This window comes from Lithobates pipiens, unplaced genomic scaffold, assembly GCF_037356315.1.
Source record: "Lithobates pipiens isolate NorthernLeopardFrog02 unplaced genomic scaffold, aLitPip1_a1.2 Scaffold_22, whole genome shotgun sequence".
In the NCBI taxonomy this organism is placed as follows: domain Eukaryota; kingdom Metazoa; phylum Chordata; class Amphibia; order Anura; family Ranidae; genus Lithobates; species Lithobates pipiens.
The window spans coordinates 243,571,808-243,598,382 of NW_027507784.1; the positions used below are offsets into that span (position 1 = coordinate 243,571,808).

General features: G+C 40.8%; 1 protein-coding gene across 1 annotated transcript in view; it reads left to right on the forward strand.

Annotated features, from left to right (window-relative positions):
* LOC143924556 (BOS complex subunit NOMO3-like) overlaps positions 1-26,575 on the forward strand; it is a 210,978-nt gene that overhangs the window by 175,043 nt on the left and 9,360 nt on the right. Inside the window, exons 29-30 of the mRNA XM_077448933.1 lie at positions 10,930-11,049; positions 12,152-12,244. Coding sequence (XP_077305059.1) covers positions 10,930-11,049; positions 12,152-12,244 — 213 coding nt within the window. The remainder of the gene's footprint in view (positions 1-10,929; positions 11,050-12,151; positions 12,245-26,575) is intronic.

Genomic DNA, 26,575 nt, shown 5'->3' on the forward strand with positions numbered 1-26,575 from the left:
ATGCGGCTTGTATGGGAGGGTTGCAAGAAAGCCACTCCTGACGACCACATGCAATCATGAGTGAGATTTGCCAAAATGTACCTTGAAGAATCTGAGACCACAAGGAAAAAGGTGTTTTGGTCAAATGAGACTAAAATTGAATTATTTGACCTCAACACCATATGTCTGACAGAATTAATATACAACTCACCATCCAAATAACATCCAGTAAAGCATGGAGGTGGTAATATGTTATAGGGGAGTTTCTCTGCAGCAGGGACTGGAGCACTTGTTAGGATAGAAGGAAAATGGATGGGGCAAAATACCGTCAATTTTTTGAGGAAAATCTGCTGCCCTCTGCCAGAAAGTTGTCAATGGCAAGAAGGTTTTCCTTCCAACATGAAAATTACCCAAAACACATGGGAGGGCGGTGTGCGTGTCAGGTCAAGTCTGCTCATTGGAGGAGAGCAGGCTGAGTTTTCAGCATAGCTAGAAAACTGACTCTTCCCCGGCTTAGTGTGTTCAGTTTTTATTAGGAAAGCAGAGGTACTGGCAGGACCACCAGGGATTTCACACAAAGGAAGCTATACAAAGAGGACAGGATACTTTTTCATACAAGTACATGGTACAGCAGGCACATATCAGAAATATGAAATGCTGGGGTAACAAATATTTTATAATCCATTGACAGTCTGTGGAATGACTTGAAGACTGCAGTCTTCAGAATTTTGTAAAGCCTTTCATAATTTGGTTCATTTCAGGGAGGGCACTGGGTATTGTCATTGAAATATAGGAACCTTATTATCATGAGATATCTGGTTCTGGGTATTGCCGCGAGAAGATCAGCATGGAGTGGGTTGACAAATAGGAAAGCAGTCCCATACAGAATGTGAGGACCAAAACAATCTCAACTGTTTCCTGACCGGCTCACATAGATATACTGCGGCATAATGGCTCTCCTGGGCGAAATCCCATATAAATACGGCTCTGCACAGAAGAGCCACCAGCGGGCAGGCGAGCGCCGCCGGAGGCATGCACCCCCTGCGTGTGGCCTAATCGCGTGCATGAGAGCCAGCACGCAAGGGTATTTGTGTCTCCTTTATTGCCAGTGACCTTTATACCATTATCACTGCATATTTATAGCACTGATCGCTCTATAAATGTCAATCCTCCCAAAATTGTGCCAATTTGTCCGTAGCAATAACGCTAAAAATCGCAAATCACTGCCATTACTAGTAAAAAATAATAATAAAAAGCCATAAAAATTACATAAATATTTCCCATAGTTTGCGGAAAAGTTATAGCGTCTACAAATATATGCTTATTATTTCTTTTTTTTTTTTTTTACAAGAAATAAGAATACGTATTGGCCTAAAGTGATGAAGAAATTTTTATTTTATTTTTTTAAATTGGGGGGGTATTTATTATAGCAAAAAGTAAAAAATATTCAAAATTGTCACTTTTTTTTTTTTATAGGGCAAAAAATAAAAACCACGGAGGTGATCAAATACCACCAAAAGAAAGCTCTTTTGGTGGGGATGTGTGGGGAAAAAAAGTATGCAAATTTTTGTTTAGCATTGCATGACTGCGCAATTACATAGTTACTAAGGTTGAATAAAGACACCAGTCCATCCAGTTCAACCTGAGTTTCTACAATTGTCTCTATCCCTGTACATTGCACACTCACATTGGTCCCTACCCTCAAGGATCCCACAATCCAAGGTCCCCATACATATACCAGGGCCAATTTTTGGACAGAAGACAATTGACCTACTAGCATGTCTTTGGAGTGTGGGAGGAAACTGTAGTACCCGGAGGAAACCCGCACAGGGAGAACATACAAACTCCAGGCAGGTAGTGCCGTGGTTGGGGTTCGAACCAGCAACCCTTTTTACTGCTAGGTGAGAGTCCTAACCACTACACAGTGTGCTGCCCGAAGTTAGGAGGAATCCACAAGGGGTTCTGAAGGTCATAGGGAAGGCTGGCATTGGTCCTAACCCTTTGGGGTTGAGGTGACACCCCATTGGCCTCTCTTGCTGAGGCACTGCAGTGCTAGTGGATGACACTGCCTCCTCACCAGAACACCTTTGTTTGGTGTGCAGAATATCTTCCTCCTCTGAGTCTCAGTGTTCCACTACTTGGGACTGGCTTGTAATTTACGTCAGACTCAGGATCTGAATTTGAAGAGGAATCTGATGTAGAGAGTGTAATGGAAATTTGTAGGTTCTGTATATAATTGTATTCTATTTTATATGTATTGCACGATGCCCTCACTGTGCACACGGCACTAGCAATGTTTTCAGTACATGTTTTGCATTCTTTCAAGTCCTGATTAGAATTAGCCTGCCTATGTAACGCCCCTTGTTACCATAAACATACAATTGTAATATTAATGTGATACCTACGTAATCGTGTATAAAAACCTTCAAATGCGTCATAATAAAGAACGGTTATTTGGAAAGATGCTGAGCGTATCTTTTGTGTCTGTTCCCTACTGCAGTAGTTATTAATTTGGAACCACTAATCAATATGAGGATAGGAGTTGCCTTTCATCAAAATATCCATTTCAGGTGGCGAGCCAGCCAGGAGGGGTTATCAGGTGACCCTGAGTATCCGAAACGAGGAGCTTGAGACGATCCGGGAATTTCTGATAATCAGCCGGCTGAGGTAAGCCTTTTGCTTACATTTGAGTTATCAGACTTCCTTGATCGGTAAGGCATTTTCGGGACAAAGGGTACCTTTTTTACTCCCCTTAATCGAACTGTATTGATTGGTGGTTATATGTTATGTTGTTACTGTCTACTGTCCATCGGAGTGTTATAGAGAAAGGGAAGAATAGTGCTGTTCACGGGTATATGTAGTACAACTGCTAGATAAAGTAGTTTAGAGGCAAAAGGGTATAGGCACACATAGAGAAGACTGGCCAGTCATTATGGGCATTTAAATTAAGTAAGGGAATGACGGGTAAGAGACCCTCAAAAATGCCCAGCGCAAGAGGAACGCTATATATGAACCGAAGGTGCGGTTCCGCCTATACTGAGCCCCTAGATTAATGGTTAAAGTGGACAGTGATCCACAAAGGGTAACTGGGTTACCACCAAAGTCCACAGGGACAAAGAATCATGCAGAGTATACAGCTAGAGAAACAGCTATTTATGTGAGCAGGATGGATCAAGAGTGACATAAACACTGGACAGAAAGGGACTTTTTGATGTTAAGTTGTGGGATGAATTTGGGGTCAAGCATTACAACTAGTAAAGTCAAGAAACAGTAAAGAGAGTTTAAAACAGAATCCTTTATATGTTATCAGAGATGGAAGATGGGATGAGCACTATAGCTGCCCGTCTGATCATAGAAGGTAAAGTATGTGAAGTATGGTATTACAATACATTGGGTGCAAAGGATATCGGAACAAAATAAAGAAAGCAGAAGTTTAAGCAAGGAAGTATTAAAAAGCGTTAAAATAAAGTGAGAGAATGTTATGCATGTGTTGTGTACAAATGGGAATAATGTAAGCAATTTTAGAGATATATTTGAGTATGTTTGTGAATGCTGGAACCTTTAGTTCTATCACTTGTGTGTGTCATGTACGCAAATGTGACCCCCTCCTTTGTGTTCTCCTGAAAGAATGTAGCTGGGATGAGAGGTTGGTGATGAGCTGGAAGGACACCATGCCAATTTCAGTTTTTTTAGACAAAACATTTATAACAAAATGTGCCGGGTTAACGAATCTAATGATAAACAATGTGATCACAATTATTTTTGAGTTTTCCAAACGTGGTAAAATGAAGGTTACAAATTAACCGTGTCTTACACAAATTTTATATCCTGTGATAGTGGAAACAGTGCAAAAAAAAAAAAGAGAGAAATTGAGTAAAATTAAGTAATATGTCCCCCTTTATCCATTTCAAGAGCTTGCTGTTACTCTTGTCGGGCGCACTAAGAATTTTATATGCCTTCTCTGCGTAAAATTTTTTTGGACACTATTTTTGGTGGTGATGAGACTGCACAGTTGTGTGCTAAGCCAGCACTGATGAGCCTGCACAGATGTTTGCTAATAAGCCAACCCTGTTGAGGTGGCACAGATGTGTGCCAAGCTGGCACAGTTGTGCACTGATTGGTGGCACAGATGTGCTCTATTGAGGCGTCGCACTGATGGCACAGATGTGCTCTATTGAGGCGTCGCACTGATGGCACAGATGTGCTCTATTGAGGCATCACACTGATGGCACAGATGTGCTCTATTGGGGCATTGCACTGATGGCACAGATGTGCTCTATTGGGGCATCGCACTGATGGCACAGATGTGCTCTATTGGGGCATCGCACTGATGGCACAGATGTGCTCTATTGGGGCATCGCACTGATGGCACAGATGTGCTCTATTGGGGCATCGCACTGATGGCACAGATGTGCTCTATTGAGGCATCGCACTGATGGCACAGATGTGCTCTATTGAGGCATCGCACTGATGGCACAGATGTGCTCTATTGAGGCATCGCACTGATGGCACAGATGTGCTCTATTGAGGCATCGCACTGATGGCACAGATGTGCTCTATTGAGGCATCGCACTGATGGCACAGATGTGCTTTATTGAGGCATCGCACTGATGGGCACTGATCATGGATGCACAAATGGACACTGACCCAGATCGGCACTGACACTGTTTGGCACTGATTGGGCACTAGTGTTGGCACTGTATGTGATCGTGAGTAGATGAAATCACTCACAATCACTGAAGCTGCAGCACAGGTTGCTCTCCCTCCTCACACGCGGTCTCTGTGTGAGGAGGGAGAGCGGTCAATGAGAGACAATCTCATATGTTTACATTTGAGATCATCTCTCATTGGACACAATTCCTGCAAAAAATAGTATATGGAGAAGTAAATAGAAAGTGATGTCTGTCGTGACATTTGTTGCTGTATAAAGAGGTTATCACGCACGGGGTATCCAAACTTAACACAAAGCAGTAATGAGCACATCCTATTTAGTTAAGTACATAAACTATAAAGCAAAAGTTTGTTTGGAATTAAGAATAAGTGAAAAACAAAGGACCACAAACCTCGTTATTGAGGTAGTATAAATCACCAGCCCAAAGAAATTCTACCTCTTGAAATTTTCCACATTTGGTCACCTTACAACCAAAAAACATAAATGTGTGAAAGATCAACACAAAGTGGCACATAATTGTAAAGTGGAGGGAAAATGATGGTTTTCATATGTTTACAAATATCTTGCACTTGTATTCAGCACCAGTGAGTCAATACTTTGTAGATCAGTGGTCATCAAGCCTGTTCTCAGGGCCCACTAACAGGCCAGGTTTGCAAGATAACTGAAATACATCACAAGTGATATAATTTGCTGCTAAATAATTGCAGTATTCTAGTCTACATCTCCCCAAGGTAATACATAATACCTGGCCTGTTAGTGGGCCCTGAGGACAGGGTTGATGACCACTGTTGTAGAACATCCTTTCACTGCAATTACAGCTGCAAGTCTTTTTTGGGGATGTCTCTACCAGTTTTGCACATCTAGAGAGCAAACTTTTTGCCCCTTCTTCTTTGCAAAATAGCTCAAGCTTGGTCAGATTGTATGGAGAGTGTCTGCGAACAGCAATTTTTAAGTCTTGCCACAGATTCTCGATTGGATTTAGGTCTGATTGGGTCATTCTAACACCTGAATATGCTTTGATCTAACCATTCCTTAGTAGCTCTGGTTGTAGGTTTTAATGCCGTTGTCCTGCTGGACGATGAACCTCCGCCCCAAGTCTCAAGTGTAGTGAGGAGCCAGCTATTATTGCCTGCAATTCAAGCACAATGTGCAATGCTGTTGATATGTAATTGTCTCCCTCTAGTGTTTGCTTGGACTTCATTTTGTCATTTCCTAAAGGTAGAGCATTGAGCAGAGCAAAGCATCATGGGATGTGTAGTTTAGAATGCTGGGGTTTAACTTCTAGCAGGACTGGCTTGAACTACAACTACCAGACTGCTGGGAGAGGATATGAAAAGGCTGGTCTAGGCTTAGATCGCTCTTGGGACCCCGGCCTGGATCTTCCAGCAGGAACTCTTTGTATGTGCAAGAGTCATCAAGTGGGTATTCAGAGGGACATCTGCAGACCGCATCGCCTCCCTATCTGGCAGCGGCCTGGAAGCCATTTGTGATTCTTCCACGCTACCTGCACATCAGATCCGGGTGGGGTGCAGTGCAATGGAGGTTGGACGCCATACCCTGAGCCAGGATTCCGAGGGAGATCCCGAAAAGCCAGCACCATCCTCTTCGCTGCCTGCAACCTCAATTACAGTATTGTTGAGTGGGCACTTGCCAGTTAAATCACATAGACACTGTATACAGACACCATTGTCTTTGCTCGCATCTCTGGTACCTGTAATACCACCAGATACAAGCTAATTTAATCACATAGGCACTGTATACCGACAGTGCTTTTGTTCACATCTCTGGCACCTGTAGTCCTACAGGATACATATACACTGTGATTACTTGTGCCTAATTTACTCTGGAAGAGTCTGCATGCTATTTTAGCTAACGTACCAGCTAACTTGCTCTGCTCTATCACCCAGGATTGTCTTATTTACAGTTCCTTAAGTGCTAGCTACCTGCATATTTCCTCTTTACTACGGAGCTACCTTTTAACCCCTTTTGTCCCCCTCCAATCTTTACAAGTGACTAGTGGTGTTTACCTAAAAGGGTCTTCCTTCAGCTATCTTGGACTCTGTTTGAAAGAGTATTATTAAGTAGTATTAAGTGCCTGTCGGCTGAGGTACAGTAAGGAATGGTCTGTCATAGTAAAAAAGTCCAGTCCCTTACCTTTCTGCTGCCTGTTCACATAGGTATCAATTGACTGAATCTGTGTTTGGCTGCATGTAACCACATTGTTTCTTTGCATTCCTCCTTACTAACAGAAATCCTTAGTCTGTATAATTGCATCTACCACTAGTGATTTGTTGCTTTAGATAAGATATTCACATGACGTACAAGTTTGTTACTCAATCCTATGTGCCATTCTTGCTTTCTTGCTATAGTGAACAAAGTTAAATTCTTTTTATCAGTACTGTGTAAGTATCTTATTACTGGTGTCAACGGGTAACAATGACTGAACCCAGGGTGTCCGAACTGTCTGTTCAGCCAGTGGGCTACAGATTCTACCAGCGGCCCTCACGAGGGTAGCTCTACACAAGTCTATTGCAGACTCTCATTTTCTTCTAGGATTACCCTGTATTTGGCTCCATCCATCTTCCCATCAACCCTGACTAGCTTTCCTATCCCTGCTGAAGAAAAGGAGTAAAGGGGGCTGAATATAAATGCACACCACACTTCAGATTTATTTGTAAAAAGTTTTGAAAAGAATTGATCATTTTCCTTCCACTTCAGAATCGTGCCATTTTGTGTTGGTCTATCGCATAAAATCCCAATGAAATACATTTGCGTTTTTAGTTGTAACATGACAAAATGTAGAAAATTTAAAGGGTTATAATTACTTTTTCAATGCACCATATAAAGCGACTAAAGGTACACTGAGTGTTTAATTGGAGCGTTATCTCCCTTGAGTGTAGTTGCGTTGGCCTCTCCATATGCCACATTCAATGTGGAATTGTCTTTGCCTTCCCATTTGATAGGCTAAATGTTTTTCATGTTTTGAAATCAAGTCTAGTATTACCTCGGGAAACATTGGGGACTCTATTTCCTCTCCATTTCCTGAGAATAGGCAACTGTGAACAATATGTGCATACTCGCAAGTTTGAGCTCCGAGGGAAACTGTTTGCTAAAGTGGGCCAAAGCCAGGTTGGGCTTCATGAATGCAGCCCATGATACTAGAAAGGAGTAAGAATACTGTATTCCAATAGCTCTTTATATGTGGGCAGTCCTATAGTATACGGTGCAACATTCCCACCTGCGAACAACCATGCCAGCATAAATTATGATTTTCAGAGGAAAATATTGCTGCTCAAGAAGGGGTCATGTACCATCTATCAAGAAAAAGACAACTTCTCCTGCGCTCTGGTGTCTCGGTCTTCAAAGTGTGATAGCGACAGTTTGAGATGGTAGTGTCAAAAAGGTCGTGCAGTCCTCCTTAGAATATTGGGTATTCAAATACTGGAGAAAAGCCAGGCAATGGTTCCTTGCTGGAGGCTAGTGTTTTTTTATATATGGAGGTTTCTAAAAACATGTGGCCTGAAGGTCATAGAGCTCCACCCACGAAAAAAAAAAAAAAAACACAACAGCACCCATGTCACTTATGTTATTCTGATTTCATTACAATAATACTTTCAATTTGATTTTGGAAAAAAAAAATAATATATAATTATATATAGTATGAATATTTAGATAGATGAATAAAGAGGTATATAAGTGTCTCTATTTTTATATTTAATTCTATACTTTTAAATATTTGTTTGTGTAGAGGAACGTTGCTCGAATATGTATTTGTATTTTGTATATTTTATATATTCATGTATATGAATTTTTCCATATTTTTCATATGCATGGAGATATATATATATATATATATATATATATATATATATATATATATATATATATATATATATATATATATATATATATATATATATACACACACACACACACAGGGGGTGCAGGCATCAACAAGGATTATATCCATCACTACATTAGCACAGATGTCTGTGCTGGTGTATAGAAAGGAGGAAGTCTCACCAAGTAACCACCTCACTCTCTTCCCCACTTGGTTCATGGCTGGAGCGCACCCAGCCTGATATAACAGGAAGTGCGGGTGGAAATGCGTTCCACCCGCAACTTCCGGCCGAATGGGACGCCTCCGCTCATGCACACAGAGGTCGCCTGAGTGTAAGCATCCAGCCACCTTCTGTAGTCAGCTTCCGCTCCTGCGTACACAAAAATCGCTGGAGTGCAAGCTGAAACCAACAAACCGGAAGCTCGGGCGGAGTCAGTTCCGCCCCCAGCCATGGACTGCCAGACTCAACCCCTCCAGCGAGGAACCATTGCCTGGCTCTGAGGAAAGGGGTTCTCTCCAGAAACGCATCAGCCGTTTACGTTGGGGTATTCATCAATCAATCAATCTATCTGACATCAGATCTGGATGTGTCGATGTTCGTGCGATGGATCCAATTGTATTGATTATGCCTTTTATCAATACTCGTTTGTGAGTAGCCATTTTGCTATGTGTTCTGTTTTCAATAAAGCTCTATTTTATGGTAATGCACTAGGTCAGTGCGCCTTCCCTTTGTTTTGCTTTTCTCATGTACCATCTATGGCATGGTTTTTGAGAGACTTCTGAAAAATGTACACATTTAGTGAGCACTGAACTCACTGATCTTTACAGACACTGAGTGTCTGTAAAGGTCATACCTAGCTAGTTCCCATTTCAGTAATAAGAAGTTTTTAGTAAATGTATGTTTTAAACTGGAAGAGTGTACAACAGAGTACCTTTTGGTGGGATTTTTATCTGAGGCCCAGTACATCCAAGCCTTTGCAGGCACGGTCAATATAGGTATGGGATTGCTTCGCAAATTTTCATCTGGGCATAGGTAAAATAGCTTGAGGATGATATTTGGAAGACCTTCCGCAGATGCTCAGAGGGTAGGATTTTACCTTCATCTATTATGTCGGCAAGTTTGAGAAAGTGGCTAGGACACTGTGTTCGAGAGACAGACCCGATATTAGAAGATGAAACATTTTCAATGGTATGGGGGGTGGGCTAGGAGAGTTGAGGGTGCTGTAGAACCTAGAAATCTGGTTGTTCGTCTTTAGAGCTGCCGATATGGTGGGATGTGATTACTTGTATTTGTTATTTTAAGAGTGATGAGCAATTAATAGGCAACTCAATTTCCCTTGTGGGATGAGGGATTGTTCCAGTGTGAATCAGTATTATGAGCTAGAAAGGAGGAACCAGTACTTTGATCTAGAAGGACCACAGAGGAAAAGTCTTATGTTGAGAAAACCATGCCTCCCACCTTATGTTTGTCAATACCAATATTGATTAAAGTCAAAAGATGTTTTAACTTGATGTCTTACCGTTCTACTTGCTGTTCCTCCCTTGTCCTTAAAGTGAAACTAAAGTCTTGTTTATTATTTTTAACTTAATAAAAAAAAAAAAAAAAAAAGTCATACTTACCTGCCCTGTTCAGTGGATTTGCACAGATCGGCCTGGATCCTCCTTCTCGGGTCCCACTTAGGTGCACTTGGCCCCTCCCTCCGGTTGAGTGCCCCCATAGCCAGCTGCTTGCTGTACACTGCTCTGTGTGTTCATTCAGACACTGAGCCTCGGCCCGGCTCTGACCCTTTTCTCCTCATTGGCTGACTGACTTTGATAGCAGCGGGAGCCGATGACACCACGCTGCTCTCACAGCCAATGAGGAGGGGGTCCTGGGCAGCCGAGACACTGCTGGATCTAGATGGGGTTCAGGTAAGTATTAGGGGGCTGAGAGGGGCTGTTGCACACAGAAGGCTTTTTATCTTAATGCATAGTATGCATTAAGATAAAATATATATTCTGCCTTTACAATCACTTTAATACATACACAATAATTACAGTCCTGTCTTGATCCAGCACTGTCCCCATCTTCAACAGTGCTGATCTCTCTCACAGGACAGACTAATAGCAGCAGGAGCCATTGGCTCCCTCTGCTGTTAGTCAAATTCAGTGAGGAGGGAGCAGGGGGTGTGGGTGAGCTGCAATACTTGTCTATGAACACACACAGCCCAGCTCGGGAGTGTGCTTTCAGAAGAGCAGACAGAGGTGGCAGAGAACCTCAGAAGGAGGTAAGGGGCCATTCTGTGCAATATGGTTGCATGGAGCAGGTATAAATCTTTATTTTAGCTTTTTTTTTTAATTGAGCCTTTTATATCACTTTAATTAGAATTCATCTCACAAGCATCGCTTTTGCTGTCTATTTCATAATTTTGTGTTTTTGTTTCCATTTCATTTTCAGACCTATGTTGTACAGCTGGATTCCACTCTGCCTAAATCCCAGTATGACTACACCCTGCCTCAGATTTCCTTCAGTACTCATGGATACCACAAACACATCACTCTGACATTTAATCCTACGGTTAGTCGAACAGTTATACACATTGTTATACTCTTTTTATACTGTTTTCTTGGGAAGCTGATGTATTTTGATCTTATTGACAAACTGTCCTGTAGAAGATAAAGAAACAAATATGTCTGTATAAATAATACTGTAAAGTACACTGTAAGTTAGAAATATGTACTACTACTTTTAGTTTCTTTGCTTTTTCTATAAAGATAATTCTCTGTAGGCAGCATCTATTCCCAGACTGATTGGAGCTACTGTGTTCCATGGGTTGGAGGAAGCCTACGTTGCTTTTAGTAAACAAAGAGAACAAATGCACTAACATAATATCATCTGTCCACCCATCTTTCCTGTGTCACTTTGACACCGTCTTCTCAATCAAGCTTCACTGTGATGGGTAGTTTGGTTACTACTTCAAATGACATGGGTACGCGAAGGACCAGAACAAGGGTGTAAATGTGCGTACCAGCATATAGGGTCAGTAGAGCTGTGATCCAAGCATATGTGCAGCTTGGGACTAGTGCTAGTTTCTATGAATTTGTAGCTTCTTGTATTGTCTACAATTCTAGCTTACTCATTGGACACTGAATCCATTTAGATATCACAGGATTATTTTTTTAAACTGAACCAGGAAACAGTGTTACTATTTTACATTTTGTGTACTTCCTTATTAGGCTTAATGCACACTGGCTTCTTGTCAACAATGTTTTGCCTGACAGGAGAAAATCTGCATTATAAACTCGCCTAAGCTGCGTTGTTCCAAACTAGTTTAGGTGAGCTTAGCAGTTTGGGCTTTAATTTCATTGGCCCGAATTTTAATGTATTCTGGCCATAGAAATGAACGCTGAAGTGCTAAACGTGCCTAGCGTTTAGGTGAGTTTCAACATGTTTAATATCGTTTCCCTCTCCCGAGTGCGATTTTAGTATGTTCAGAAAACATCCTCTAAACTCCTCCTACTAAACTGCTGATACTGTCCATGTGTGCATGGACACCGGATAACATCAGGGGAGTTCAACGGTAGAAAGAAACAAAAAACTAAACTCGCAGTGAGCAGGAGGCTACTGAAAATGTAACCTGTGAATATCTATAATTTATTTCATTTTTATTTGTTTACAGAGAAAATTACCTGAACAGGATGTTGTTCAAGGCTCCTATCTTGCACTTCCATTGACTTTGCTTCTGCTGTTGGCTGGTTACAATCATGATAAGGTAACCCTTCACCATCAATTGTACTTCATTCAGGATTCCAGCAGCATACCTTTTTTACATGTTATGATTTACTGTGATTTGAGCCATAAAAAATCTGTAAACCTGAGTTTACAGAACAAAAAACAAACTCACTTTTTTTTTTTTTTAAGTTAAACAGCCAGGTATACATTTTTGGTATTCTTTTACTATTGATTGGTGAACAAAGTACATTATAGCAGGTAAGATGAGGTCAGTGATCGTGATGGTTGCATTATACCAAGAGCTGAGCAGGACAGAGTGTTTTTTACAAAGCTTTAAAACAGCTCATAGATAACTGTGCAGGGATGGCACCCCTTGCAGGTCAGTATGCATTTTCCAAATCGGAATTTCTGTAATACTGGTTTAGATCTCATTCTATTGGCCAGTGTATTGACAGCAAGATTCTCCATAAAAAGTTTGTTCATACTGCATCTGAACTCATATACAGTATCCTGTATATATCCGCATGAGCTGAGATTGATCTTCTGTGCATGCGCCCTGCTGCGTGAATGACTCGGGCCAAAATATAAACAATAGTGTGGAATCTGCAGCAGTGGCACCTGCTGATTAAACGTTATTTACATGTCAGTCCTGAATGAGTCATTCATGCAGCCCATACACTGCCGGTGCATAAATTACTCATTCAGCACTGATATGTAAACGGTCAGTGGCACCTGCTGATTACACACTAATGTTTGTATGTGTGCAGCATTAAATATTGTTCAAAGGTGGGGCACATAATGCAGAATTTTCTAGCCCTGGTTTGTGCAGCTAAATGTTGCAGACCAAAACAGCAGTGGGAATGGGCCACAGTACATACAATGCTGTTATATTCAGATCCATAAAAATACAGTTCTGAGCACAACAAATTGTATGCCCATTTGCTTAAGCATTTACTCTTAAAAATGCACCACAGAGAGGATTTTGATTTGCCCAGTTTGATCTGTGTGCCTAGTTTTGCCTTCTATTGACCATACACTACCCTTTCCCTGGATCTAGGTGCAATCTTGAGCACATTGCTTAGTTGCATACAGGCACACAGAAGCTCCAGCTGCTACTCCTGCTCCAGATTGCTGCCTAGCTATCACCAGATTATCGAACAGCCTCAGTTGCTGGCTGATTAAAGTTGAGCAATGGGGGACATGGGAAATGGGACAAAGGGGAGGCCAGCACACACTATACACAGAGCCAGGATATGCTTTTAAATGAGGCTTCTAGTTCTTCCACCACAGGTGCACAATGGAAAGTTGGCAACTCCCCACAGGTGTTTGACCACTTTTAAGGGTAGGTCAAATATACCAATTGATTCCTACTGCCAACACCACTCCACTCCAATGGATGCTTCAGATGAAGCGAAGGCATATAAATTGACTCCACAGGTGACAAGAGAGAGTCTCATAGTGTAGTATATTTAATAGGATTTAAAAGCAATGACAAAGGTAGTAGATTGCACTCTCGTGTTAAAGTGCCTAGCCTGGCACTGGGTAAAACAGTGTGTGGATTTGGCTAGTTGCTATCACAGTAGCATGTATTTTGCGTCCCTTTCATTAGGGTAAAGCCTGGTGTGAGGTGACAAATAAGGACCTGGAAGTGACGTATCCTCCGCTGCGACTTGCGTTTGGTATTTATTTACTATAAAAAATGATATGCTGAGTAAATAGATACTTCACATGTGACGCTTTAAATTTGCCTATGCCCATGGAATGTTTCCAAATTACGGTAGCTATAAAATCTCCATAGGCGATGCTTTAAAAGCCTTTGCAGGCTACCAGTTTAGAGTTACACAGCCGGTCTGTGATTAGAATTATTGCTATTGCTCTGATGTTCACAGCAATGCTCCACATGTATGTTGCAATCACTGTTTACGTATGCGTAAATATATCACCTACATATGTGTTCGCATTTGCACATAAGCACAGGGGAACGGGGCGCAGGCTGCTTTAAAAAAAAAAAATTTTTTTTATTATTATTACACTATCTTTTTTTTTTTTTTAATCAACCTTATTGTTTTATAATCAAGATTGGTTTGATCAGATGCTTTCACAAACTGATAACTGCTTGTTTACATGAGACCAAAACAGTATGTGACAAAATCTTAGTCGTTTGACATTACACAGTAGGATAAACAACATCAGTTCCTCTCACTGTGTCTAGGGAAGCTGATGCCAGTGGTTGCATCCTTATCGGGTTCCCCAATCGGATGGAAGAGCCCAGTAAAGGAGGGGGGACCCCTTGCACTGCCTAAAAAAGTAAACCAGTGGCTGTATCACTTTTACATAAAACACTGGCTGAAAAAAAATATATATCGAAATCATGGTTGTAGCCTCAACAATGATCCAAGTATGACCACTTCAGCCTTAGATCATTTATGAATGGCCTAAGGATGGGAAGTGGTTAATAAAGAATCGGGTCTTGGTGAGACATTAGACACCATCATTAAAGTATATTTGAACCCTTACCCTGTAAACAACCTGTTCAGTTAAAATACCAATGAAAGGCAAAACATATACCTGAAGAACATCCAGGGGGAGATGATATTTACTTTTAAGTTCTGCAAACGAAAGGAGGATACCGTCCTTAAAAATGTGACGCAACGTCCAGACCCCATGTCTGGTCCAGACATGAGGGTCTGGAAAGACCCGAGATGCGGCATTGTAGGGTTACCCCATAGCGGCTATGCGGAGATTCAGAATTCCGATCATTAAAGTATAGGGATACTTGTTTCCATACCTTTGCCGTTGTTACCATACGTTTGGCAACTTGGGGACTGTATCTCGGGCCTCTATAAACCAGGTTACTGAGTTCGGAATATGATCCCAGAATCGCAGCCTCGAGATTAACCGTTGGATTAGTGCTATCTTGAGCGAACCACCAACGCACCGTCACCAATACCGCTGCCCAGTAGTACTTCCTAAAGTTTGGCAGGGACAGACCTCCTTCCGTTAGGGATAACTAGGGATATTTAGGGAGAAAAGACAATTTAATTCGATTCACCCTCCCCACCGGGGTCAATGGAAGAGTCTTCCATACTGAGCATTTGCGGATAAATCCCTGGAGGATAGGGTGGACATCATCAGCTAGATCCTCAAGTCACCTTGGACCTGAATACCTAGGTATTTAAAACGCGTGACCATGTTAAGAGGAGGGGGCGGAGGGGTCAGACGGTTCCCAGGGGCCTGTCGGGGAGAACAGAAGTGATCCCAATTTACTCTGACCCCGGAGAACACTCAAACCGTCAATAATGGACAGGGCCACTTGCAATGATTGCCAGGCGCCGTGAAGATATAGGAGCATATCATCCGCATATAGTGAGACTTTCTCTGTCAGTGGGGGGGAACGAAATGCCCTCACCTCTCCTGCAGTTCTAAGAAGCACTGCCAACGGCTCAATGGCCAGGGCAAAGAGAGCCATGCACAGGGGGCAGCCCTGCCTTGTGCCCCGGTGGAGTGGGAACAAAGGTGAAAGAACACCATTTGTGCGGACTCTAGTGGATTTAAGTATAAGAGATGCAGCCATGATATAAAGTTGGGTCCTATTCCATCTATTGTCTTTTTTTCAGCTTCCTGGACATTTGCCTCCACATTGTCATCCTCTCCGGAGATACCTGACATGGCAAGCCAGGGTGAGTCATTGGAAGAAATTGGTGGTGCAACTGCTTCTCACACTTCAGCCCCTGTATACATGACTGAAGATGCATTTTCCTCTGCCCTGCAGGGCTTAGAAGGAAGATTAGCAGGTTTAATTGCATCCTCCATTAAAAGTATTAAGCATGCTAGATTCCTCTCTCCCACTCCAAACCCCTTACCAGGGGAACAGTAGGGACAGGATGAGGTAATACCCTCAAACGATCGGGAAAAATAAAATTTGCGGAGGAAACAGTTGAAGTTTCAGCTTCACAATCTTATGGACATGGTTCACTCCACTTTTATGCTACCCCTAACAGAGTCCGCTGAAAGTCTGATTTCTTCTTTGGGTTCCTTGAAACCTTCACAACCAGTGCATGTGTTTCCAGTCCACACATTCCTAGAGAAGCCTATTTATACTGAATGGGGTCATTCGGATAAGCATTTTCTCCCTCCAAAGAGATTCTCCGTTCTCTATCCTATGGAGGAAAAAAATCACAAAAAACTGAAAGTTCCAGCAGTAGACGCTGCAATTTCCAGTGTGAATAAAAGTTTAACTTGTCCAGTGGACAATGCACAAATGCTAAAGGATCCAACAGATAAAAAGTTGGAATTCCTGTTAAAATCCTCTTTTCCTTTAGCAGGCACTGTTGCTCAGCCTGCAATTGCAGCTATAGGCATCTATCAGTCCTTAAAAGACCCAGAGGTCCGTAACGAGCTCCCTGCACAACAGGCCAGTGAGTTGGGTGATTTACCAAAAGCATTACGTTTTGCCATAGATGCTATAAAGGATTCTATTCATCAGGCGTCTCGCCTTGCACTTGCGTTAGTACACATGCGTAGGACCCTTTGGCTAAAGGGTTGGTCTGCCGAAGCACCCTGCAAAAACCTATTGTCTAGTTTCCCATTTCATGGGGCGCCACTATTTGGCGATGATTTGGATAAATACATCCAGACAATTTCCAGTGGAAAAATTACTCTTGCCAGTCAAATGAAAGTATAAACGTCCTTCATTTAAACTGACTTTCTCTTCTGCGCCAAGCGCATCCGCCTCTAGGCAGTGGCGATGGCTTCCACCGTCAGATTCTTCATGAAGAGGTTTCTCCCCTCACCAAGGTGGGGCGAAGACTTCTGCATTTCGCAGAAGTCTGGCAGAGGGAAACTCGGAACAGGTGGGCTCTCTCCACAGTGATTCTAGGATAAAAATTAGAGTTTTGGGAGTTTCCACCATTTCACTTTCTGAGATCAAACGTTCCCAATGAACCAGGGAAAAGACAATGCCTGTTTCAAGCATTAGACCGATTATTGATTCAAGGGGTAATTGTGCAGATCCCCACCGAAGAACAAGGTTTCTAATCAAACCTAAAAAACAAAAAAAACAAGTTGTACCGGCGCTCAACCTCCCCCCTTCTGTGCTTTAGGGTCCGCTGCAATCCCAGTCCTAGTCCTTCTCCCCCCCCCCCCCAGAAAAACCAGGGTAAGTAAATGATGTGTGTGTAATATATATATATATATATATATATATATATATCTATAATCTCTTTAGGGGATTGTGCCTCCCACTCCCTATTTATACTACCCCCTTCTCAATAGAGTATGCTTAATAATACTTCTATTCACTAAATAATCACTGTGCCCCCATATTATCCAAAATATATACACAAGACATTATTTTATAATTGCAAAAAATATAGCGTCGTTATTGTGCGATATTTTATTTCGATTGCTCCAACTGTGCCGTCTTAATCACCGTTCATCTTCTAATCAAAAGTCCACTTGTGTCAACTAAAATAACCAAATCTCTGCCACCGTCACCAAGCAGAATGGCCACTCACCAGATGTCCCCAATCAGTAAGCGATATGGTCCAGAAATACTTAGACAGAATAAAGGTGGATAAAGCACCTGGCCCTGATGGCATCCACCCACGGATCCTAAAAGAATTGAGCTCTGTAATTTCAGAGCCATTGTATCTAATTTTTAGGGACTTATTAATGACGGGAATAGTCCCACTGGATTGGCGCAGGGCGAACGTGGTGCCTATATTTAAAAAGGGATCAAAGTCTTTACCAAGTAACTATAGACCTGTTAGCTTAACTTCTATAGCTGGGAAGATACTGGAGCGTTTAATAAAAGACCACATCGACGAGTTCTTGCTGAACAAAAACACTTTAAGCAACAGACAACATGGATTCATGAAAGACAGAAGTTGTCAGACAAATCTGATTTCTTTTTATGAGGAGGTAAGTAAAACCTTGGACAGAGGGGTGGCGGTGGACGTGGTATACTTGGATTTTGCAAAAGCATTCGATACAGTTCCCCACACACGGCTCATGTGTAAGGTAAAGTCTACTGGTTTGGAAATATCAGTTTGTAAATGGATAGAAAATTGGCTAGAAGACAGAATTCAGAGAGTCGTGGTTAATGACTCTTACTCTGAATGGTCTAAGGTTATCAGTGGTGTACCCCAAGGTTCAGTGTTGGGACCCTTACTTTTTAACATCTTTATAAATGATATTGGGTCTGGGATCAAAAGTAATATTTCTGTCTTTGCAGATGACACTAAGATATGCAGTGGAATAACGTCTTTACAGGATGTCTCCAATTTACAAGCCGACCTCAATACACTGTCTAATTGGGCGACTATGTGGCAGATGAGGTTTAATGTTGATAAATGTAAAGTTATGCACTTGGGGCCTAAGAATATGCATGCATCATACATGCTAGGGGGAGTACAACTGGGGGAATCCATAGTGGAGAAGGATCTGGGGGTTTTGGTAGATCATAAGCTCAATAACAACATGCAATGCCAAGCTGCTGTTTGCAAAGCGAGCAAAGTCCTTTCTTGTATTAAGAGAGGTATGGACTCCAGAGAAAGAGATGTAATTTTGCCCCTGTTCAAATCATTAGTAAGACCTCACCTGGAATATGCCGTTCAGTTTTGGGCACCAGTTCTCAAAAAGGATATCGGGGAACTGGAGAAAGTGCAGAGAAGGGCAACCAAACTGATAAGAGGCATGGAGGAACTCAGCTATGAGGAGAGATTAGAGGAACTAAATTTATTCACTCTTGAGAAGAGGAGATTAACGGGGGATATGATCAACATGTTCAAATACATTAGGGGTCCATATAGTGAACTTGGTGTTGAGTTGTTCTCTGTACGGTCAACCCAGAGGACACGGGGGCACTCTTTACGTCTAGAGGAAAAGAGATTTCATCTTCAAGTACGGAAAGGTTTCTTCACAGTTAGAGCTGTGAAAATGTGGAATAGACTCCCGCCAGAGGTGGTTCTGGCCAGTTCAGTAGATTGCTTTAAGAAAGGCTTGGATACTTTCCTGATGGTACATAATATAACTAGGTACTAACATAGGTAAAGTTGATCCAGGAAAAACCGATCGCCTATTGGGGGATCAGGAAGGAATTTTTTTCCCCTGCTGTAGCAAATTGGAGCATGCTCTGCTGGGTTTTTTTTTCGCCTTCCTCTGGATTAATTGTGGGCATAAAATTGGGTATCTGGATTGTACGATTATTTTATTTATTTGTTTTTAAGGTTGAACTGGATGGACTTGTCTTTTTTCGGCCTGACTAACTATGTAACTATGTAACTATGTAGTAAGCCTTCGGTTCATTCAACGGACAACCAATCCACAACGCATTCCTCTCGTTAGCAATTCCTCAACGTCCATATAGTCATACAAAATTAAATGGAACCAATATAGTGTAAAACAGTTTTAACTTTAATGGAAAAATCAATAAAAAAACGTATTGCACTCACATTTCAATGTGTCTATTGGCCGACACCAAGCCTTTCCAGCAATGATAAAACCATTCTAAAATCAGGCTAGCCACTGATGTTCCGCAGGTGGTGATAGTCTCCCTCCACTGGGCCAACCTGTTCCTGGCTTGTATTCAAGGACCGTATGTCTCCCAATACTGCACTATCTATAAGTTGACATTGGGGATCATAAATCATCAGATATACTTGAAAATATGTATACATACATTAGAATGTGCATAAAATACATGCAAATAAAGGTACTATATAGGTTCCCACCATTTGATGTAGGTGAAAGTAAATACACATACGTTGTGAAAAATTTAAAAATAGAAATAAAATGAACGAATAATACCCAAGAAATAGAATAAGTGAAAATGTACAAGTAATAAGAAATTAAAATTGAGAATTAAGGAAAAAAAGGGGGAATTACACATGTATGTGGTCAAGTTGTGTACTTCATACTTTTTATAATCCAATCATTTAAAATATATATTTAAATGAGGGGATTGGTTAAAAATAAAATAAAAGTAAAATAAATTGGGAAGAAAATGTTGTTGGGAGGAGAATACCTTAAAGAGAACGTCTTTAGAGAAGGAAAATTATTTTCTTTAAAATAACGGACAGTGTGTTACTTCCATATCCCATTGTCCCTTCACATTCATAAAACCATATCTTAATAAATTGAAAAAGAAATAGATCTATGGGGGAATTTTTTTACCTATCTATTTATGTATACATTACATTCGCCCTAAGTAGGTTTTTATATGAGTAACATTCCTACTATTATCTCAGACCCTGTCTTAGCTTATGAAAAGGGTAGATCCAGAGGAGACCCAAGCAAAAGGATATTGTTTTGGGTATGTATTACCTTCCACCCTACCTAGGGGATTCTTGCATTCTAGTTGGCAGCTAATTACACAATGTTTTAAATATCTAAATTCCATGGGAAACTGAAAAGGGGAAAGTAAAATAAAGAAATAAGGAAATCATGTTTAATAATTAGTTAAAAAACTATTTAGATCTAGATCAATGTTTAGGCCTGACGGCTGAAGTGTTTCTAAATTAAAAATCCACTTGTTTTCGTTTTGGGACACCTTTATTGTTTTGTCTTCCCCCTCCAATGTCCTTTAATCTTGTCAATTGCATAAAAGACCATGCACTTTGGGTCCCGGCCATGGTGGTCCCTGAAGTGTCTAGAGACACTGTTTGTTGAATCCGTTTTTTATATTTGTAATATGTTCCCTAATTCTTACATGTAGTTGTCGTGTGGTTCTTCCTACATATTGTTTGCGACGGGGGCATTCAATAATGTAAGTGACAAAGGTGCTGTTGCAGGTTATCAATTCATTGATTTTATATTCATTTCCATTTGTGGTGGACATAAAGTGCGATTTTATTTTATTATTTTTATTTTTTTTCTTATTGGTTTTCTTGCTGGTTTTGCAAGGGAGGCATCTCCCACACTGAAACCTTTTAGATTGTTTAATATTTTGATTTGTTTTGGAGGGTCTATAACATTCTTTACTAATTTGTTCCTCAGGGTTGGTGCTCTCCTATATATGAGGGCTTGTTTGGTAACAGTCTTTAGTGTATTATCTGATTGCAGAATAGGCCAATGCTTCTTAATGATGTGTTCCAAGGTTGTCTATTCTAGCCTGTAAGGAACGCAGCCTCTAAGCTTTTTTTGTTCTTTTTCTGTCTATTATTTGGTACTCCATCAATTAGCCTGTTTCTTTCCATCAATTTCACTCCTTCTTTTAGGCCGCGTAACTCTTTCTTTGTACCCTTTTGTGATACATCTCTTTATAATCACTTCAGCTTGTTTTTCAAAGTCTATCTTATTGCTGCAGTTTCTATATAGCCGCATTAGTTGCACTTTGGGTATATTCCTTATCCACTGGGGATGGTGACAGCTGTTAGTCGGAAAATATACCCATTGCGGTCCATAGTTTTGAAGAAAGTGAGTGTGCCTATTGTTCCATCCTGTTTAAATCTGCAGATCTAAATAGTCTATACTTTGTTCCAATTTCCAGTAAAGGAGATATCGTATATGTTTCGGCTGATTTCATCAAAGAAATTTTGTAATTCTTCCGGTGAGCCCCCCCAGATGATGATAATATAGTCTATGTATCTACGATATAATTTGAGGTTTTTCCTAGGAACACTGTATATTTTCTCTTATTCCCATCGATTTAAAAATAGGTTTGCCACACTGGGGGCATATTTTGCCCCCCATAGCTACCCCCTTTGTTTGGGTGTAGTATGTGCCTTGGTACCAGAAGTAATTGTGGCCCATTGCCAGTTTGAGACCTTCTAAAATGTATTTGCTTTGTTCTTGTTTAAAATCCTACTGCTGTTGTAATGCCCATTCCACACTGCTTAATGCATCATCTTGTTTAATATTCGTATACAGTTGACATCTATAGTTACCAAAATGTCCTCCTCCTGTATGTCCACATTCCTTAATTCCACAATTAGCTGCCTACTGTCTTTCAGATACGCCTTTCCTTCAGTGACTAAGGGCTGTAAAAATCCATCTATGTAAGCCCCCAGTCTAGAGAACAATGATTCTATGCCACTAATTGGTCTTCCGGGTCAGTGTGTCTGGGTCTTTGTGTATCTTGGGGACATAGTATATTTGTGGATTTTTTGCTACTTTAGGGGTTAAATATCTCGCCTCTTTTTTGTGAAGAATTCCCTTGTTTTCTCCTTAACATATACCTTCAGTGTTTTTTCATATTACTACTTCGGATTTTCTTTCAGTTTCTTATAAGTGTCTTGCACACTTAATCATTTCTCCATTTCTTTCTTATAATCCTGTTTATTCAATATTACCAGCCCCCCCTTTATCCACTGGCCTGATTACTATATATTTTTTCTTCTCTATCTGCCTAATTGTTTTCCATATACCCTTACTTTTGGATTTTTTAATTTCCAGTCCTCTTAGGTCTTTCTCCACCTTTTTTATTAATTTTTTATTTTTATTTTTGAAAACTTTTATGCTCTCATTGTGTTGTACCTTAGGGTTGAAAATAGTTATTTTTCAGGTTGGAATGTTTATAAAAAATGTGTCCTTCAATTTTTTGCCCCTGTTCTTTTTTTGGCAAAGAGCTTTTTGATGTTCAGCTTCCTTATAAATTTTTGTAGATCAATATAAGCTTCGAATTTATCAAAATCCTTATCTGGGGCATATTTTAGACCCAGATCTAGAATTTTTAATTCATCTTCTCCAAAAGTGACATGACTCAGGTTGTATATTCCTTCCCCTAGTATTCTCCTTCTTTTTCTTGATGCCTCCTCGCTTTCCTCTGGTGCCTTTTCTTTCCCATCATGGTGTTCTGTGCGTATATTCCCTCCTCTTGGTTTCTTGCTGCTCCATGTGATTTCTCCTTGTATCTCCTTGTCTAGTCCATCTTGGGTTCCATCCCCCATTCCTCCAGGAATTTCCCTGATACTGTTTCCTCACTGGATATCGGAATGGTCTCCCCCTTCCTGGAGGTCCATATGGGGTGACCCTTTCTCTTAGTCCGGGCGGTCTGTTCCTTTGTCCTCTGTGGAAAAAAAATATTATTTCTCCACTGATATTGTTCCCTATAGGGGGGTATCTTGTTAGTACTCCCTAATTGGGGAGTATCTATTTCTATGTCTGGGTATATTCGGTGTATATGGTGCATTGTTATCAAATCTTCTATGGCTAGGTGTTTGCTCTTCCTGTCTAATCCTTTGTGATCTATCTTGTGACGGTGTAGGTTGTTGCCATGCTTCATTTTCTCTTATTGAAATTTCTCTGGACTCTTCCACCATGGATATATCATTTTCATCCTCATTATAGTTTACATCCGTTTGCCATTTATATACTTGCTGGTTTTTGTAATCCAATACATCCCTTTTGAATTAGTTTTTTCTGCTGTACTTCTTTGTCATATTTTTTGACCGCTTCTTGTAGGCCTTTTTCTTTATCCTTATACTCTGCTGTTTTTTTAAAAGTTACCAGTTGGTCTCTTATCTGTAAAATCTCTGCCTCTGTTTTTTAATTTGTTGTCGTCTAATCACTATTTTTTGTAGTAATTCTGTTTCGCTTTGGTTTAAAAATGTATACCATTCTTCCATTAGATCTTTATAATTTGTGGCATCATTTGGAGAAACATCCCATCTCAATCTTCTGGGGGTGATTTTTTTCTGATACATAAATCTCTAGTATGGCTACATCCCACCATACCCTTAGTTGTTTTTCCAGGCAGTGCTTGAGATGTTTAAATAAGCTAATCTAAATCCTGTTAAATGACCACATGTTCCTGGTTAAATACCTCAATTAGATTGACCGTTATGTTACTAACATATTAAAAATATCCATTGCTGCAATCCTAAATTGATGTTGCTAACACCAAGAATCTATGTAAAAAGGAAGGTAGGTTTGCGCTATGGATAATGAGTAAATGAATGCAAGAGAGACTAGATAAGGAGGGAGCTGCCACTACCTGATATTTCCAACCTAATTGATTGGAATAAAGGGTTAAAAAGGATGTAGGTAGATACGGCGCTCCACTCAAATTACAAACCTCAGATCACCTATAATGGTAAACCGTAGTGAAGAAAAAAAGAGGTTCTGTTAGAACCAATTGTGTAGGATTCAAAAGAATCAATTGCGAAAAAATGTGGGTGTGCGCCTACCCATCTTAAAGATAAAATACCCTAATTTTTATGTAAACTACCATAAAAGTGCAAATTGAAATATACGTATAAAATGTGAAAAAAATAACTGAAATGTAATAAAAAGCTGAATTAGGGTAATGAAACCCTTTTGCGTGTTGAGTGTTAGAACCCCTGTGAGAGCTATTGTTAATAGACCAGTCAGTGAATCGCTTAAGGCAAGGCGTACGCATTACAACCAGTTAGCTGGAAAGTCTTGGTTGGATCCTCAACCTAGAGAAGTCTTCCTTAAAACCAGTAAGAAGGCTGGATTACTTAGGCCTGATCATAGATACAGCCCAGAAAAGGGTGTTCTTGCCTCCAGCCAAGATCCGCTCCATGCTGTTACAGATGATCAGGTCAAATTCGCCTTTGCATGAGGTTGTTAGGAAAGATGGTAGCTTCATTCAAAGCAGTCTCCTATGCCCAGTTCCATTTAAGACTGTTGCAAAACAGAATTCTCTCTGCTTGGAACAAGACGATCCAAGCTTTAGACTTGCCAATGCGGCTGTCTCCAAGAGTGTCTCAAAGCCTCAATTGGTGGTTACAAAGCCAGAATTTGCTGTAGGGGAAATCCTTCAGATCAATAATCTGGAAAGTAGTAACGACAGATGCCAGCATCTCTGGCTGGGGAGCGGTACTAGGGAGATGACTGTCCAGGGACAGTGGTCAAAACTCGAAAGAGCCCTGCCCATCAACATCCTAGAGATTCGGGCAGTGTATCTTGCTCTGAAAACCTGGACCTCCAGGTTAAAGAATTGTCCAGTCAATCCAATAATGCCACAGCTGTAGCCTATATCAATCACCAAGGGGGCACCAAGAGTCTCTCAGCTCAGAGAGAGGTGAACCATATCCTAACCTCGGGCAGAAAGGAATGTCCCATCCCTATCTGCATTTTTAATTCCAGGAGTAGAAAATTGGCAGGTGGACTATCTAAATTGCCAGCAGTTATTCCCAGGGGACTGGTCTCTTCACCTCGAAGTGTTTCAGGCTGTTTGCCAAAGATGGGGGACTCCGGACATAGATAATCTAGCGTCCAGATGCAACATGAAGTTAGTCAACTTTGTGTCCAGAACAAGGGATCCATTCGCATACGGAACAGATGCGCTGGTAGCTCCGTGGGATCAGTTTTCACTGATCTACGTTTTCCCCCCGATTCAGTTGCTGCCTGGATGACTTTGCAGGATGAAGCTGGAAAGAAAGCCGGTAATTCTGGTAGTACCAGCATGGCCCAGAAGGTCATGGTACGCAGAGATCCTAAAGATGGCAGTGGAGGGTCCTTGTGAAAAATGGACCCTCGCGCTATTAAGTGCTCAAAAGTGCAAAAATGACTAAATACGTGTCAAAAAATGGAAAAGTAAAAATTATAGCAATACAAAATCCACAGTGAAAGTGATACAAAAGTGCAAGTGTTGCTAAAAAATGCAGCGGGACAAAATACACCAACTATCACATAAGAATAAACAAAGTAAAAAGTCCTGCGCAAATGGTGCCACTAAAAAATAAATGTATAAAGAAATATAAATGTATAAAAAAATATAATATATAAAGTCAATAAATCAAGGTGTACACACCGATGTGTGAAAACAGTGAAAAATAGGAGAAAAGGCGGGACCAGCTGTTCAAAAATAGATAAATCCAGGCTCTCAGAACTCTCACCTCAAAGATGGAATAATCAGGCAAAGTAAAATAACCCCAGAAGATTCTCCTTAATATTTCTCTATGTAATAACCAAGGAATAATAGATGAAGCCTGTGGTATATCCTTCTGCCACTAGAGGGCCATTTCCAATACTTGAATACAACACTGCAGCTTGTAATTCCGTGGTATAGAGCTTGAAAAAAACACAGAGGAGAGGGGGAGAGGGAGAAAGAGAGGGGGGGACTCCAATAGTGTAGTAGTTGAATGAATGGACAAATTTATTAAAGCATAAAAAATGGACTCTCACATAAGCAAAAAAAAGGGTAACACAGAGCAGATAAAAATGAAGACCTGGCGTTTTCAGCCAGTCTTACGCTGTTTCCGGTTGTCCTACGGCCACTCCCTCTATCGCAGGGGCCGATATTCCTTCCTACTTTACTAATGCTAAATTTAACAGCTTGGCTATTGAGGCCCACTTTCTGAAGAAGCGTTGGCTTTCCAGGTCTGTTATCTCAACTTTAATCAATGCAAGGAAACCAGTTTCCAGAGCTGTATATTTTAGTTTGGAAAGCTTAAGTTTCCTT